At 35.8% G+C, this 16,880-nt stretch overlaps 1 protein-coding gene across 2 annotated transcripts in view; it reads left to right on the top strand.

Annotated features, from left to right (window-relative positions):
• The window catches only part of ROS1 (ROS proto-oncogene 1, receptor tyrosine kinase), a 71,696-nt gene that overhangs the window by 18,601 nt on the left and 36,215 nt on the right, over window positions 1-16,880 (top strand). For both annotated transcript variants that reach the window (XR_008351118.1, XM_053460169.1), the window contains exons 12-27: window positions 854-964; window positions 1,515-1,690; window positions 1,933-2,124; window positions 2,405-2,505; window positions 2,776-2,990; window positions 4,567-4,730; window positions 4,938-5,103; window positions 6,611-6,846; window positions 7,498-7,561; window positions 8,025-8,227; window positions 10,326-10,537; window positions 10,943-11,232; window positions 13,153-13,329; window positions 14,293-14,510; window positions 15,439-15,583; window positions 16,605-16,837. Coding sequence is in view for 1 of the 2 variants with exons in the window: in XM_053460169.1 (XP_053316144.1) it covers window positions 854-964; window positions 1,515-1,690; window positions 1,933-2,124; window positions 2,405-2,505; window positions 2,776-2,990; window positions 4,567-4,730; window positions 4,938-5,103; window positions 6,611-6,846; window positions 7,498-7,561; window positions 8,025-8,227; window positions 10,326-10,537; window positions 10,943-11,232; window positions 13,153-13,329; window positions 14,293-14,510; window positions 15,439-15,583; window positions 16,605-16,837 (2,903 nt within the window). In the remaining variant the exon portion in view is untranslated. The remainder of the gene's footprint in view (window positions 1-853; window positions 965-1,514; window positions 1,691-1,932; window positions 2,125-2,404; window positions 2,506-2,775; window positions 2,991-4,566; window positions 4,731-4,937; window positions 5,104-6,610; window positions 6,847-7,497; window positions 7,562-8,024; window positions 8,228-10,325; window positions 10,538-10,942; window positions 11,233-13,152; window positions 13,330-14,292; window positions 14,511-15,438; window positions 15,584-16,604; window positions 16,838-16,880) is intronic.

A 16,880-nucleotide genomic window follows, 5' to 3' on the forward strand; every position in this document is an offset into this window, starting at 1 on the left:
TTCAGCATCAGCATAGGAAAGGTTCTTCAGAGTGAGAACAAAAAGAATATGGAATTCTCTGCCTAAGGATGTTGTATTATCTAACTCTGTGGATATTTTTAAGAAAGTTCTGGGTGCTTTTCTGGTTAAGCATAAGAAAGTTGATCCAGGGAGTAATCTGATTGCTGCTATAGAATCAAGAAGGATTTCACCTCACTGAACTTCTGTTAGAAGAGAATTGGTTTAGCTTTATAATAAAAGTAGAGCAATTTCTTAGGTCACCTTAATAAATGAACCATGCATTACGCAAGGGTGACTCAGGCCTTCTCGTAGTAGAACCTTGCTAGGGCTGGCCCTTTAAAATGCACAATGAATTCTGATGCCCCTAACTTAACTGACCAGACTCAACTGAGGTAGCATGCCCTTGCATGCTAACACATCCAAAAAATCATATCTCTATAATAAAACAAACTTGGTTAACTATGTGAGTAACACAGTATGTCATCGCATTGTTTCAAATTGAAGAGCTCAGTAATGACTTTAATTGCTTTTTAAAGCTAAGTGAATGGCAAAAAGCCCACTTAGCTTCAAAGAAAAACACACTATTGAATATAATTAAAAAAAACAGTGTCACTCCCTAGAGGCAATCTTACTGCCATTTTGCCCTCACATCCCTAAACCAATTTTACTGGCATTATACAGCAATTAGCCCTTTTGTCTAAAAATGTTTGGTTCTAATTCCATATCGTGCATTGTTGCAAATGTCAGGGCACAGATATCTCTAGAGCTCTGTTGCATTAAGGACTGAGGGTGCTAAGATATTAAATAAGGGTCACAAATCTTAAAAATTATGTCAATCTTGTTTCTTTTCCAGCTGAAGAGGAACCTTTTTTCATTGCAGTAGGCCATGAGGGAACCTGGAGGCAACCTTTGGATTTATTCGGACCAGGAGAACTTCTTTATAGGAACCTGAGATTTATAACAGGTATTTTTCCAATTTACTGACATTTTATTATAAGCGAATATGCCCTAAAGCAAAAAAAAAAAAAAAAAAAAGTAGGCATATGTGAAAAGTGATTAAAGTCACTTGTTTATTAGATACGGTCTAAATTGAAGCGTATGGGTAGGACTGCATGGAGCTGACAGCAGAACTGCCAGTGGCTCAGTAGTTGCTGTCACGGTACAGTCAACCCTGTAGCCATGTATGCCAAGCCATGTATGATTAAGTGGTGGCCTCCAGCAGCTTGATAACAGCAGAATGTTCCGTAGTACATTTGTATGCATCATTTAAGACAAATTTCTGTGATTTAAGATGTTTCAGTGTTGTGTGGACCTGTTGGATTTAAACTGTTGAAATACTTTACTCCACCTAACAAATTATTAAGGGAAGGGCAGTATAATAAGGAATGTATTTATTACTGTATGAGCGGAGACGACCTAACACTTTGAATGTTGTATGGTAAAGGAGAGCATAGTTTTAACACAAATCCAACTGCCACATTCTCTTTGAGTGTAATGTGTCTTTCTGATTGAAGATCTGGACTGGTACAATAACACACTCTTTTGGAGCAATGAAACGGGACATGTGCACATGTGGAACATGAACGATACTTTTTCTCCCATTTACATAAAGGAGATAAGAAGAGCTGGACCTATATCTTTTGATTGGCTTGGCCTTTGTATCTACTGGTCTGACAGAATAAGTGCCAAGGTATGAAATCTTGTGTTACCTGTGTAAACTAGTTTAACATTAAGCCAGTGTTCCTGATTAACAGGAGCAACGAAAATAGCTGGAGGTGGAGAAAAAGAAGGTGGATTCTCGTTAATGAAGTTTTGTTCTCTTGACTTCTACTGGAAATCTATTTGTATAATTTGTAAAGAAAACTATGTAGATGTTTCCAATAAACTCCTACTGAATGCTGAATACACCAGTATGGTCTGTTTTGTTGACAGATTTACAGAAAACCCCTGAGCTCACCTGACATAGAAGTAATCAGATCTGTCAGTTATCTAGTAAATGATATGGCAGTGGATTCAACCAATGGCTTTCTTTATTGGAGCACAGACTACACAGTGGAAAGCAGCAAACTCAATGGACAGAAACATTCAGTTATACAAAACTTAACATTATTTACCAGTAGACAGGTAAGCATTCAACACAAATGCCCTTCTTAACCCCTTAATGACAAAGCCTGTACATGTACGGGCTCAAAATGCATTGTTTTCAATGAGTTTAGGGACCGCCCATTGTCCTTAAGGGGTTAAAAACCCAAACGATCTGTCCTGCTGTCCCTTACTGATATCCTTTTTTATATTTTCTATGAATAAAATATATTATTTTTGCAGTCAATGCAAATTAAACATTTTCTGCTTGGATACAAAGTAAACAATTAAATGAATTCCCTTTTTACTTATTTTATACAAGGTGGTTGCCCTTGCAATGGACTTTAAACATTGCTTGCTGTATTGGCTTGTGAAGGATGGACTGAATATCAACTTGTATCATAGCAAACTCCGAGACGATGGGTAATTAATGCTATGTTTTTTATACTTTTAAGCGTATTGATTAAATGCATATATCTATCTCATTAATATTACTACTTATCAATACGTTTCCCCTACTAACCAACCCTACCATTGATCTGATCTGTTTATCTTTGTGTGTACAGTGTAAATCTTATCACAAGTTTCATTAACTATCTAAGCGCTATTTTATTTAGCTGTATCTTAATGTGTATTTTAAAAAGTTACCTTGCCATGGTTATTATGAGCTTATTATATGTTGTCCTGCAATAGGATTCCAGATGCACCAATCACCGAGTTTGCTTTTTGGAGTTCTTCAGAAATTTGGCAGAATGCTTTAATGTTCCATAGTGACCGGTTATTCTGGATAAATGGGCAAAAATATATTACAGTGCAAGAAGTTAATCAACGGATTTGTACAGCATTCTCACAGCCAGCAGAATTTACGGCTTTTACATTGGTTCTGAACAGCATTAAACCATTGCCAGGTAACAAAACAATGCAAAAAACAAACACTGAAACAGGGGAGCACACAACCTAAAAAGCATAAAAGGCACACACATTCAGTTTCCCAGATTGCTGATAGAATAATAACCAATAAGTACACAAAACAAAGCATGAATTCACCACAAACCCAGCAAATGCCAATCAAAAAACACCTATATTGGGGATTCTGTCACACGTGTTGCTTAGCCCCCCACTATGTCAAAGTACCCCAAGTTTAGCGAGTCCTGTATTATTTTTTATGGCTAAATTGCTTACCAATGAGCTTAATCAGTGGGACTGCTTTAAATTTGAACCCAAAAATATGGCTACATTAGAACAAACTAGCACCATAGTCTTTAAAGTAAAACTCCAGCCACCATATATACTTTAGTGCATACAATGCATTAAACCATGAAGAGGGTGTTGTGCTGCACCCCTGGAGCAACAGCTTCTCCTTGAGGTAAGTGATTTTTTCTTCAGTTAACAATGTATAACAAAATACAAAGTTCTTTAATATAATTTCCACACTGAAATAGCATGGGACACTGGAGTGTCTCTTTATACTCGTCCAACATTTGAATATCACTTTCCAAGTTCCTTGGTGATTCAAACAATAATAATAATAACAATAATAATAATAAATAATTTAATGACTATTTCCTCAGCATAAAGTCAATTATCTGCACTGGCTGTGTACTGTTTTTAATTGGTTTAAACATAAAAAAGAGCATTAAACATCAAGCATGAAAAGCATTAGTTTTTTTAACCGATACATTTGTTTCATTTACTAGTATTTTGTTCTGTTTTGTTGATGATGGCTTTCTTTTGTTTTAATGAACAAGTGTTTTAGAGAAGTCTGTTGCAGATAACTACTTTTTTAAGGTTTCAATAATAATAATCAGCTTGTTGTATTGACAATCTGCCACTGTGAGGCGGTGTTTCCCCACACAATTGAAAGAATGGCATGTAATCCTACTTAATAAAGTTGCTGATGTACTTAATTAATAATACAATTATCTTTTTTAAGGAGTGTAGACATTATTTAACAATATCTTACTATTGATTTAATTAAAAAAAAGTATCTTTGGGATAATTAAAGAGGAATCTTGGTTTAAAAGCTACTTGATGTTATTCTAAAGAGTCCCAGACAATATAATACTACTGGAATCTAAAGGTGGATAAATTGACATGACCAAAGTTTGAGATACCTAACTCATACCTCCTGGCCTGAAAAGACACAAAAGCCCTGATAGGTCAATATGTCGCCTCATATAGATGGTACAAAAAAAGTCACTAATTTGTCCTAGAAAGGTGTTGCTTGGTACTGTAGTTCTCTATAGATTATGGTGCTTCTATATCTCTAGCAGGGCAATTTATATCACAAAAATCAACATACGAGTATCTAAATTAGCACTTTACTAAATAAGGAAAAACTCCTTAATGGATGCAGTTACAGCACCATACTATAATTTACTAGACCCACCTAAATAACTATATAATGAACATACCCTTAAGTGTAAAATGTAATGTTAAAAATAATTTAATTTAAAAAAAACATGATTTATTTTCTGTTCACAGGGAATTTTTCATACACTCCCAAAGTCATTCCTGATTTGGTTCCCAGTTCTTCATTTAAAATTCAAGGGAATTATTCGCATTTTCTCGTTGTTTGGAAAGGGACATTAAATGTGGAATATGGCGTTGTATTTTACTGTGTGGAGTCCAAGGTTCTGCAGCATATGGTATGGATTCTAAGCATTTTATTTCCTACTGACAACATCATCTATTATAGGTAATTGTATTTTCATTCCAATTAAGTAAGGCCAGGTTCCAGTGGAAACATTATATTGATATAATTTAGGGTGAATGTTTAACAAATATAGATTGTTATGATCACGTAAGCAAATTATATATGCATATACAGTAAAAGTTAATGTCTGTTTTTTCAGTCTGGGTTGGACAGAGACCCCTGTCTCTCCCCTGAAGGTTACAGCAATCCTTTCTTTGTTGTACAAGGACTGAAACCATATATTGAGTTTGATTTCTCTGTGACTCCCTACACATATTGGAGAAAGGGACCCACAACAACTTTAACTCTTCGAGCACCAGAAGGAGGTTTGGTTTTATCGGTACATTTGGAAGTGACATAATAGGCAAAAATTGTTTTTCATTTCAATTTTTTTTTATGTTGCCTTGTCCTATTGTATTTCTGAACATGGGCTGCAACCATACTACTGACATATTGTAGTTTTGTTTACACAAAAGAAAGATCCGTTATTAATGAAAGAATTCTATTATTGTACAAACAAAGGCAAGCTCTACATATTTCATCTGTTCCAATTTGCAACTCAAGTACTGTATTAAAACCTTGATATGTTGATACATTACTATCCAAAACATTGTAAAATATGTGGCCTATTAAAATGGAACAGTGCTATTAATGACCTAACTCATTTGAAAACGCCTAAATATTTTGAATGTAGCAATTGAGTGGCGCACTTGAAAATAGAAATATGTATAATAGCTGAGTTATGATGCTTTTTGAAGTAAATTTAACCGTGAATGATTATAATCTCTGTTTTGGAAAAATGTAATGTTAAAATACCTTTGGATGCATCCGTTCCATTGAAAAAAAAACCCCTTCTCTTTTCTTGATCTCTTATCTTCAGTTATAGACCTTGTCATACACTTATTTTTAGTCATTATTTGGTAGTTGATAACTTAATTATAATTTTAAGTGCAGTTATGTCCATATGCATTATTTGTATTAACCTAGAACTCATGTTTTGAGAGGAGCAGCCAGTGGAAAGTGAATTTGACTAAATGACATCTCTCACCAGTATGTCTATTTGACTGAGATAACAAATACAGATAACAGATATTTATATACACTTTTTTTGTTATGAAGCAGTAACCATACAAGGAATACATATAAAATATTTTGTCAGAACCTGCCATACATAGTAACTTGTTTGATACAAGTACTCGCCTATCCTTGATCCATTCTACTTTTGAAGCTAGTCCACATGGCCTGGAATTACTTCTTTTAACTCAAATACTAACTACGCTTCAACACACACTAACACACTCTGACTTTGCCTGGTCTTCCTAGCTGGTCTTTGGCTTCATTTGAGCAATTACTACACCAACTTAATAGAATTTAATTTGGTTATCATTAAAGTTAAGCAATATAAAGACCACAGTTTTCTCTTTAGTGATGTATAATTAATCCCTAGACACACCTAAAAATCTTTACACGTAATTTGCTTTGAGTAGAAGATCATTCTGTTGGGTTTTGGCTGCGGACTGAGGGAACTTACATCGACAGCAAAAGAAAATCACAGCTGCACCATGTTCAGCAACTGATAACTAGTCATTAAATACATGCACTTGTCTTTTTTATAGATCAATTATACTTAATACAACAATATGTGGTTTTAATTTGTGAAATACCATACTATATGTGCCTTTTGTGTAACGTTATTTAATAGAAACAGTAAACACACAAAGCTCTTCATTCTCATTTCATATGGTTATCTTATGACCTAAAACCAGTAGATTATTATTGATTAGCATGTTTTTTTTATTTTTTTTTTCAAAACATTTTTATGTTCAACCACAGTTCCTTCTGTACCTTTGAATCCACGGATATTTCGATTACAAGACAAAGAAAGCATGGGTGTGGAAATGAGGTGGGATTACCCAGAGGCACCTAATGGTGTTTTGACACACTTTACAGTGTGCTACAGGATAATAAATGAAAGCAAAAATGCTATGCGGAGCATCCTCAATGCCACAGTTTCAACAACATCCTTTTACCTTTATGATCTGAAACCAGAAATTCTCCTACAGTTCCAGGTAGGCCTTGCATAATTTATTATTAGCCATATCAAATGCAAAACAATTGTATTCAACAAAATTGCACTACAGCTATGTTTCATAAGCATAAAAATATATATGGATGGAATTTCACATGGTACATGTTTTTGGGGAGTGCTAGAAAATGAAGGGCTTATGTGAGCACAATTGACAATGTTATACTGTGGGTCAGACTAAGGTAATTAGGGTGCGTTTTCGTTGTTCAGCCGAAATACCGAAGAAATGAACATGGTGGCGGCAAAACGTATACAAAGATGAAGACACACAATACAAAGAATCTTCATGTTCGTCTTCTTTTACTAATTTCCCTGGTCCCTTCCAATATAGCCTCGCAGGGGTGAACGGGAGCGGAAATCCGTAGGTTCCCCATCAGATGTTAAAGGTCTGTACAAGCGACTCTGTTGGTCACCTGCAGGGGTCTACTCTGGCATCAACCAATTGACTCTATTGGTCATTCGTACGGACCTTTAACTCGAGTTTCGAGTTAATAAATTAGTTAATAAATCCCTTGTGTTGACAGTCTGCTATTTTATTTTTCTCCAAAGTTAAAGATTGAACTATTACAGTATTAAAAAAACCAACAATGTTCACTGGATTATATGATGCACCATGTATAATACTATTTTGCAGGTTAAAGCACACACTTCTATAGGACCTGGTCCATTCTCCGAGACAGCCGAGGCAAATATATCAGGTAGATTTTACTAGATTCTAGAACATCGAAAGGAAAAAATTAGGGTTTGTCTATTATAGAGAGGACATTCTTGGCCGAGGTTAGTGTATTTCGCATTGCAGGGATGTGTATATACAAATGCCACCTGGTTTCTGTAGAGGCAGCCAAGGGAGGAAATTGGCAATAATTAAATATTGCTTGCTCCATACAGTAAAATACATTGGAGTCCATGAAAAAAATCAAAAGTTACCCATAACTATGTAAGGCTGGAATGGGGAGAAGCCAGAGGAGCCTTTGTAAGGGTAGAGTAATGAAAGGGCAAATTATCTCAAATAATAATGTATATTGTAGTAATTTAGCTGCCTATATCAGGTTCTCTGTGGGAACATTTCCTTACTGTACAACCTTTATATAAGCAGAAAAAAGCTAAAAATGAATCTGGTCATGCTTAAAGTTGTGTTTGATTTAACAATCTTTTTTTCAGATGTTCGCCCTGCACCTGCTATAATAAATATCTCCTCTAAAGAAATAACTCTGGTTGATACCGACAGAATGGAAGCCATGTGGAATTTTACTGTAGAGGAACCGTTGAAGTCGCTTTCCTACACAGCCCACAATGGAAAACTATATTACATACTGAATGATTTGCTATTCAGTCGAGATATTGGAAACCTCTCCAATGTTCTGGTACTTATCTAAATAGCGTTTCTTTGTTTCTTTCTCTGAATACGATAAACGGCACTTATTAGATATTGGTATCTTTTTCTCTTTTTTACAACGCACCGTAATGACAAGCAAAGGTACCAACAAATGTACTGAAAACAATAGAAACAGTTCACTTATAAAACATGACATTCATTAATTGTAACCTTTGTATTTTCCAAGAAAAGAATTCATTTGGTAAATGACCTTCTTTATAAAGTGAAAACATGAATACACATAATATACATAGTCTACAAAATTTAGCTTTCGTCCTTAGTTTTCTTTTATTATTTCTAACTACGTATTGTAACAAAAACAGAAAAGAAGATACTTGAATAAATAAATGTCAGTAATTTTTTTTCCCATTATAAATGAGAATTTAATTATCTAACAATTTGTGTGAATTATTTTTAAAAAAATCATGCTTTTTAGCATCCAATTTTTGTATTATTTTTACTAATTAAAATGTGCCGTTTCTAGTATTCTGATGCTGCTAAAACCATGACTGCTTAGACCGAAAGCACAAAAATCAAAGCCCAACCCCCACCCAGCCAAACCCAATAATGACGTTGGACACAGATTGTGGGGTAGGGCATTGGTCACAGCGTTATTGATTAATAACATTGAATCAGATTCCTCATGCTAGCGGTACTAACCGGGTATACATCACCCATTGACAACCTGCCAGCTTTTAAGCCATGGGTCTAACAGGCAGCTCTTCATCAACACTTTCACTGGAGTCCTAGCCTTGCAGGTGCCATCAGCCCATTACAGGTAAAACATCATGTAGTCCTTGTATTTTGTGCTGGCCAGGAGACCCACACCGCAGCTGTCAGAAAACAAAACAGACCAATCCCAACATCATAGAGGAAACGACTCCAGGATGAAACATCTTAACATACGGTAAATAACAAACACCATATCCTAGTCTAGCCATGCCATAGGTTGGACGGGACGGCTATCACCTAGCTGCTGTCCTAAGGGGAAAAGGTACTAAATGACCCCCCCTATATTAACCCCTTGCTGCAGCCACCCCACCAATGGTGAAATTCCTTATCGCTGCCTTTATGCATGGTCCAGCAGTCTTGCTCCCTTTCCTTATTGTTCCAAGGAGCCCCTTTTGTCCACTTTAGGGTTATCTAATAGTAATGAGGGAAGTATGGCTCACCCATAGGGGCCTGGGAGAAAACCATTATCCCAGATCCCATGAAATGATCTAACATCAGTTAGTAGTTCAAGCAATTCATTTCTGATACACTGGAGATTAGCCTGGTCTCCCTTCTGTCAACAGAACTCAGCATTGCTGGCTCAAGCATGTCACTTCTCTCATATTGTAAAGCCCACTTAAAGTGACAGAACTTTGCTTCCTGATCACACAGGTGTGTGTGTGTGTGTGTGTGTGTGTGTGGGGGGGTGTTCTCCCTGTTAATAAATAAAATTTAACAATAAATATTGAAACAAAAAGTAATATCACACTCACTAGTTACAACAGAAATCCCTTTAGGCCAAGGGGGTCTTTCGTCATGTTGCACTATACTTTGACGAACAGCAGTGCAAAATAACAGATGAACAAGGTAAAAAAAAAAGAAAATGTTAAAAATGTATAAAAAAGTGTATGACTCTGTAGCTGCACTCCTCCTCTGTGGTTGGATTTTTGTCACTGATTGGCTGCTCTCGGTGCATGAGTGCGGGGTAGGGTCTATGCAGAGCCCTACTCGCACCCGAACAACCAAAGCATTCATCGAGCCATTGTTAGAGTTGACTGGTCGTAAGTATATCACCGCATTGAGTTAATCTGTCCCCAACAAAAGGTTTTTCTGGACATGAAGAGATAGCTCAGGGGTCTCCAAGCTGTGGCCCTACATCTCCCATACAGCTCAAAGGCTGGCAGAGGAGCATGGGACATGTAGTCCCGCGACAGCTGGAGAGCCGCAGTTTGGAGACTCCTGTTCTAGGTAATAAGTAGAAACAAAACTGTAGGGGTACTGTACATCAATGACAAAAGTGATAAAATGTTGATTGTTCATCATAATGTCATGATTGAAAATGTTTGCACCTACTAAGCTGTTTGTCTTTTGCTAAGTTGTTAAAGGATGAAAAACTATTGCGCAGTCATAGCATGACCGTGGATTGGATTGCAAGACACATTTATGTTAATATACATTCAGAGAAGAATGTTTCGCAACTCTTTGTCATTGACCTGGAACAAAAGAATAAAGTCTTAAAAACTGTCAGCACGTTCCTAATACCTGAGAATTCAAGCATAGAAGCGATTGCAGCCTATCCGTTACAGAGGTATGTTTACAATAAAAAAAAATCAAAAAATAATAAACCACCAAATAATAGATTTCAAATATATTTTTTAAATTGCTGAGCAAGGCTTGCATTAAAAAAATTGTAGCCTGGGTAGCATTTTACAATTTGAATTGAATTCAAATTGCTACTGATTGGAACATTTTTGCTTTTAAGGCTGTGGTAGGAGACTTAGTTGGGTTTTGCTTTTTATATAACATATAGGCCTATTGAGACCTACTTATGTCCATGAGAAAGGGATTTAGAAGAATATATTTTATGTACACATTTTCTGCTACATATATTCACATTTTATATATAATTTTCAGAGATATACCAATAGACTTCAGGGAAGCAAATAGTAACAATTAAAAAACTAAATTCAAATCTTCATTGTTTGTGTTATAGCCGTTTGTACTTGATGGAATCTTGGGACAAAGGCAAAAGAATTTCCTACTATAATATTCAAGACAGTTCAGAGACTCCTGTCTTAGGAAGTGAGAATAAAACAAGCTCTGTTAAGACAGGCAACTGCAACTGTTCTGTGGAGCCCTCGGAGTTAGGCACATCATTGGCACTGGATATAACTGATAAGGCTAATCCCGGCATATACTATGTAAGCAATGTCACAGACATCTGGTCCTCTGATTTGGAAGGTTGTCGTTGTCTAAAAGTGATCACTGTACCAATGCTTTCTGGTAAGTAATTTAATTTTTCTTTATTTTATTTTTTTTTTTAACATCGACTTCTATGTGTTTTTAAATTAGCAGGGGGGATCAAATCAATTATCCATACATAAAAAACTGGCATTTCCGTGTGGTGTTAAATATCATATCGACTTTAGTAAGCAGGTCTAATTTGTAAACCTCAATTAGCATAAATATGACTCCCTTTATATAATGAAATATAAATTAATTTCATACAAAAATATACTCTGTATAAACATAAATTAAAAAAAATAAGATTAAAGAAGTCCCATTAGAGAGAAGTTCAATAAATATCAGAAATAATTCATCTTCCATTCCAATTCCTAAATGAATCCACGTCAATTAATTGAAGATATCCGCTCAAAATCAACGTAAGCAGCACCACATTTATAATGTACCATAGATGTAAACATAGAGCGAAGAGTGTAGTATCATTAAAGTGTAATTTTATCAAAAAGTAATTAAAAACTACTCACAAAAAAAGCTCAGGGTAATACATATATAGGGAGCAATAAAATCATGCTTGTTTTTGCAGCAGGGAATAAATATCGTGGCTAGCTGTAAATCTTTTCACTTGCCTGTCTTTTGCTTTGTTCAATAAATGTTGAAAAGCTGTTCTGAAGCAGTTACTCTAGAGGTACTATATGGAATTGCTCTTTACACGAACGTGGAGCTTGTGGCCTCTGTGTAATTACAGCCCTGCACTCATCTTAGCTGGTCTGCCTTTTGCAATTGAATAAAGTCTCTTAGAGGACAAAAAGTAGACCTTGTCAAAATGTATTCCCAGCCCACACAATAATATATATTCAAAAGTTTGGGGTTTTAATTAATTAATTATCAGTTAGCCTTTTAAACTTCAACTTGGATTAGCAAGCACAACAGCCACTGGAACACAGGCGTGATGGGAGAGATAAAGGGCCTCTGTACGCCTATGACGAGGTTCCATTTAAAAATCAGCCATTTACAGCAAAGTTAGTCATTTACAGCATTAACAATGTATGTGCTGTATTACTGACCCTTTTATGTTATTTTAATGGACAAAATGTGTTTCTTTCAATAACAAGGACATCTGTAAGTGATTCCAAACGTTTGAACCATAGTGTATATCTATGTGTGTTAAGTTACAAAACAATTGGTTTTGAAAAGCCAGGGGTCCTCAGTATAGCGTGACCAGATGTCCCTGCTTTCCGGAGACAGACACCGGATTGAGGACACTGTCCCCGGACAAATTATGTCCCTGGATGCAGTGCTGGATTAATGTTCTCTTCCTCAGGGGCCCTGCTGCTTACTTGTGCATTGCTTGCGCACACTGTGTGTGCAGCGTCTCTTGCTATGCCCAGGGGAAACAGGAACCCAGCAGAGTCACGTGACTCTGCTCCGTTCCTGCTTCCCCTGTGTGAGAATCTGCAGTTCGGGTAAGGGGAGGGTGAATGAATGAGTATGAGTGATTGAGGGAATGAATGAGTATCTGTGAATGATTAGTATCTGTGAATGGTTCTGTGAAAATATGCTTATAAAATGTTTTTTTACCATTTGCCAATTTTAAAAAATGTCCCTGGATTTAATTTTAAAAATCTGGTCACCTTACCGCAGGACACATTAATCACACATTCATCAAGGCCTAACTAGTATCTTTAACTCCACCTCAGCTACAGAGGAATGGTGGGCTAATAATTTGCCAGTGGACTGGCATTTTAATTTCCCATGCCCACTTAGAGACAGAGTAGGATGAGGATTAAATACCAATTAAAAATCCTATGGAAAGGTGTTGATCCAACACATACCTTGTCTTCCATTTTGCTGTGGGTGGAGGTTGCTAAGAAAAACATAAATACTAACAACAAGGTATGTGAAAATGTACATAATGCATGTATGCATTATTATAACTTCTTCATTGTTTCTTTATAACAGGTGCAACTATTACGAGTTTGGCTGTTGATGACTATTTCATATATTGGAGTGTAACAAACCAAAAAAATACTACTATTTATTATGCAAGTAAATATGCTAAACACCCAGTGATCCTAGGGATGACCCAGGAAATGACTATTGTTATGGCATATAGCATTTCTTTACAGCCTTTCCCAGGTACAACATATCTAATTAAGTAACATATATTGCACCAAATCTCTTGTATTTCAGTATATATATATATATATATATATGCAGTATATACAGTATCTCACAAAAGTGAGTACACCCCTCGCATTTTTGTAAAAATTTTATTATATCTTTTCATTTGACAACACTGAAGAAATGACACTCTGCTACTAATTTCGACATTTCCACTTAGGGATGTACTCACTTTTGTTGCTAAGGTTTAGACATTAATGGCTGTGTGTTGAGTTATTTTGATGGGAAACCCAAATTTACACTGCTATACAGGCTGTACACTCACTGCTTTACATTGTAGCGGAGTGTCATTTCTTCAGTGTTGTCACATGAAAAGATATAATAAAATATTTACAAAAATATGAGGGGTGTCTATATTTTGAGCTTTATGAAAATATAGAAAGTGATGAACTATGGTATATTCACCTTCTCTACAGAGTTTAGCTTGAAATTATATGAGAAAATAATGTGTAAAACAGTTTATTTGAGGATACTTTGCCAAACAAAGGAACTGGAGAAGCGTCTGTCTCTTATAATAAATATAATCCAGCTCTGATTGCATCTATTAATTATTTATAAAATGTGTGTGTGTGTGTGTATGTCTGGATACCGCTTTAAATAATATTTAAGTTTAGGAATTAATGTTTTGATACACAATATCAGTTACAGATTAGTTCTTAGCAACAAACTTGGGAGGTAGAGTGTTACTCAAACTGGCAGCACTAGACAGAGGTAGACCTTGGTGGGACAGCAGGATAGAGAGGCAAAATTGTGACTGTCCAGCACAAGTTGGGACAGTTGGGAAGCATGGTACTGGTAGAAATAGTTTTTCTTTTGTATATTTTATTTTGATATTTTGCCAAAAGAGGTTTATATTGTAGCCATTTTTAAGTATTTATTTTAAAAAAATGCAGTCTATTAATTTTTTTTTTCTTTCAGAAAAAGAATGCTTAGTATTGGTTTCAGATGGCACTCAGCCAAGGTTATTGAGCGCAGCAAACACCAGCCTTACATTGGAATTGCCCCCAGCTGTGACCCAGTCAAACTGCTCTTGGATAATCACCCCCACTCCAACATACAAGGTTACATTTAGGAAACATATCAATGACAGTGGTGTGAGATACTACAGTGCACATAAATCTGACGACATTACGTTGGTAAGATCTTTTTTCTCCAATTGAACAGTACAAAATGGGGAAAATAATTACGTAGAAGCATGTCAGTAGAAGATTGGCTTAAGGCCATAAGAGGTGTCAACAATGTGTTCCTCTTCCTGAATATAGTGGAAACTTTATGGTAGTGGAAACCAGATGGTACCTAGTTCCAGCAACCTTTAGCTAAAATGTACAATTCTATTGATCAGAACTTATTTTTTACACATTTGGTGAAACTGCAGATCAATAAACGTACTTTGGAGAACCGTCTGGGAAAAATAATAGGATGCTGTGTGGGATATTGATATCCTTTACGCCAGATAGTATTGTGCTGCACTCCTATGTCAAAAGAAAATCATTTTTAATAACTCATTTTCTGGTGGCTACAAAACTAAAAGCCCCTGAACTCTACAGTGCAAAATGGAGCTGTGTATACAAACTATATTGGGTTTGGATTAGCTAAGTATTTTCTTTGGGATAAAATGATTAAAAAAGTCAATGGCCTGCTTATCCTTGGTTTCACTAGAATGCATTTCAATTGGTTTTCGTCTTGTTATTTGTACAAAGTGATTTTTCTTTACTATTCTTCAATAATGTTTAATGAAACATTACTAAGTTTCTGACCGCTGTCTTATGTTTTTTTAACGTCATTTCTCAGTCGTACATAGCATAAATTGTTATGTAAATATAATATTTCGCAATTCAACCAAGAGTCGCAATTCAACCAAGTGTGTTATGGAAACATATATGTAGCATATAATGGAACTATCACTCTTCTTTTAATGACATGGTTCTATTTGGCCACTTTTGTGAAGTAAATGGGTAGTGGCTAGTATGTTGGAGCGAGGAAACATGATAATGTACAGTAAATAAAGTGATATAATGTGATTGTTATGTTTTGGTAACACCGGTGTCTCCAATATGATTCCAGGAATTTCATGATCAAGTTGTAGTCATTCCTGGATTACAACCATATTGCAGCTATGAATTTGGTGTAATAGTGACAAATTATTACTCTTTCCTACTTGATCAGCCTCCTTCAGAAACTGCGATAATTGCCAAAACTGCTTATGGAGGTAAGTCTGTCTTTTTCACATGCGGGGCTACAACATTTGGTTCTAAAAGATGTAAAATAAAAAACTTGATGCTTCACCAGTCACAGGAACATTTTTTTAAGATGGTGGCTAAACAGCTTGAGCATTTTGATTACTCCTGCTACAACCCCTTTAATCTCTCTAGTTCTATTTCTCTTATAACACATAGAATATCACTCTGTTGACTTTAAAAATATAAACATATAAATAAAAAAATAATATATATTTATATATAGGTCCAAAAGTCTGGATTTACTACGATCTGCTTTTATTTCTACATTTCTGAACAACTAATAAAACCATATGTTTGTTAGTGCATACTAAAATACCTAGTATGGCCGCCATTTACATTAATGATCGCTTTAACCAAATCTACATTGATTTCACAAGTTTGGGCAGAGCTTTGCAATCCACATTATTCCAGCACTCCATTAGAGTATCCCAGTTGGTGTCTAGCGATGTCACAGTGTCTTTCGCCTTTTTCCTTTTTTTAAATGTTGCCAAAAGATGTTAAATGGGGTTGAGGTCTGGCAATTGAGGTGGGAAAGCCATACAAATTAGCGCTCCTTTCTCTTCCTTGGGGTTCAGATATGCCTGACACAGCTTCTGTGTGTGTTTAGGATCATTGACCCTCTGGAAAATGAATCCTCTTACACACAACTTTAAGCCAGAAGGCAGAATAGGATGGTACTCATGCGACCATCTCTTCAAATGAACTGCAACCAAAATCTTCACTTTACTTCAACTGTGACGTATTTATATTGTTTATAAAAAGGTGATTTTGAGTTGATTGTTCTACCATAAAGGCTGGACAGTTTTCTTTTGATTGTGCTATTGGTTACTGGATCAGGATGTTTCTGGCTCAGCTGAATTATGGATGTGTTATCAGTACCAATTAAGGAACTTATGAACATTCACTACAAATTCATGGAATGTGTTTTTAGAATATACTGGGAGATTTTCTTTTGTACCCTCCTATTATTGCTCTAATGTTTTTCCTCAGTTCCAGGAGCAGTGACTACCATGCTGACAAGCGTTTTATCAGACACATCTGTAAACATCCAATGGAGTAGCCCATCCCAACCAAATGGACCACTTTCATCCATACGATATCAAATTGCATCAAACATTTTGCCACTAACTCCTATTTCTCCATGGAGACAAAGTGAATTCCCAAATGGGCAGCTCGCATGGTCTTTCACTGGTCTACATGGTGGAACTTCCTATTTGTTTAAGGTATGAGATCTTGAAGTCATTATAACGTACCTTTTAGTCATTT

This window comes from Spea bombifrons, chromosome 3 (assembly GCF_027358695.1).
Source record: "Spea bombifrons isolate aSpeBom1 chromosome 3, aSpeBom1.2.pri, whole genome shotgun sequence".
NCBI lineage: Eukaryota > Metazoa > Chordata > Amphibia > Anura > Pelobatidae > Spea > Spea bombifrons.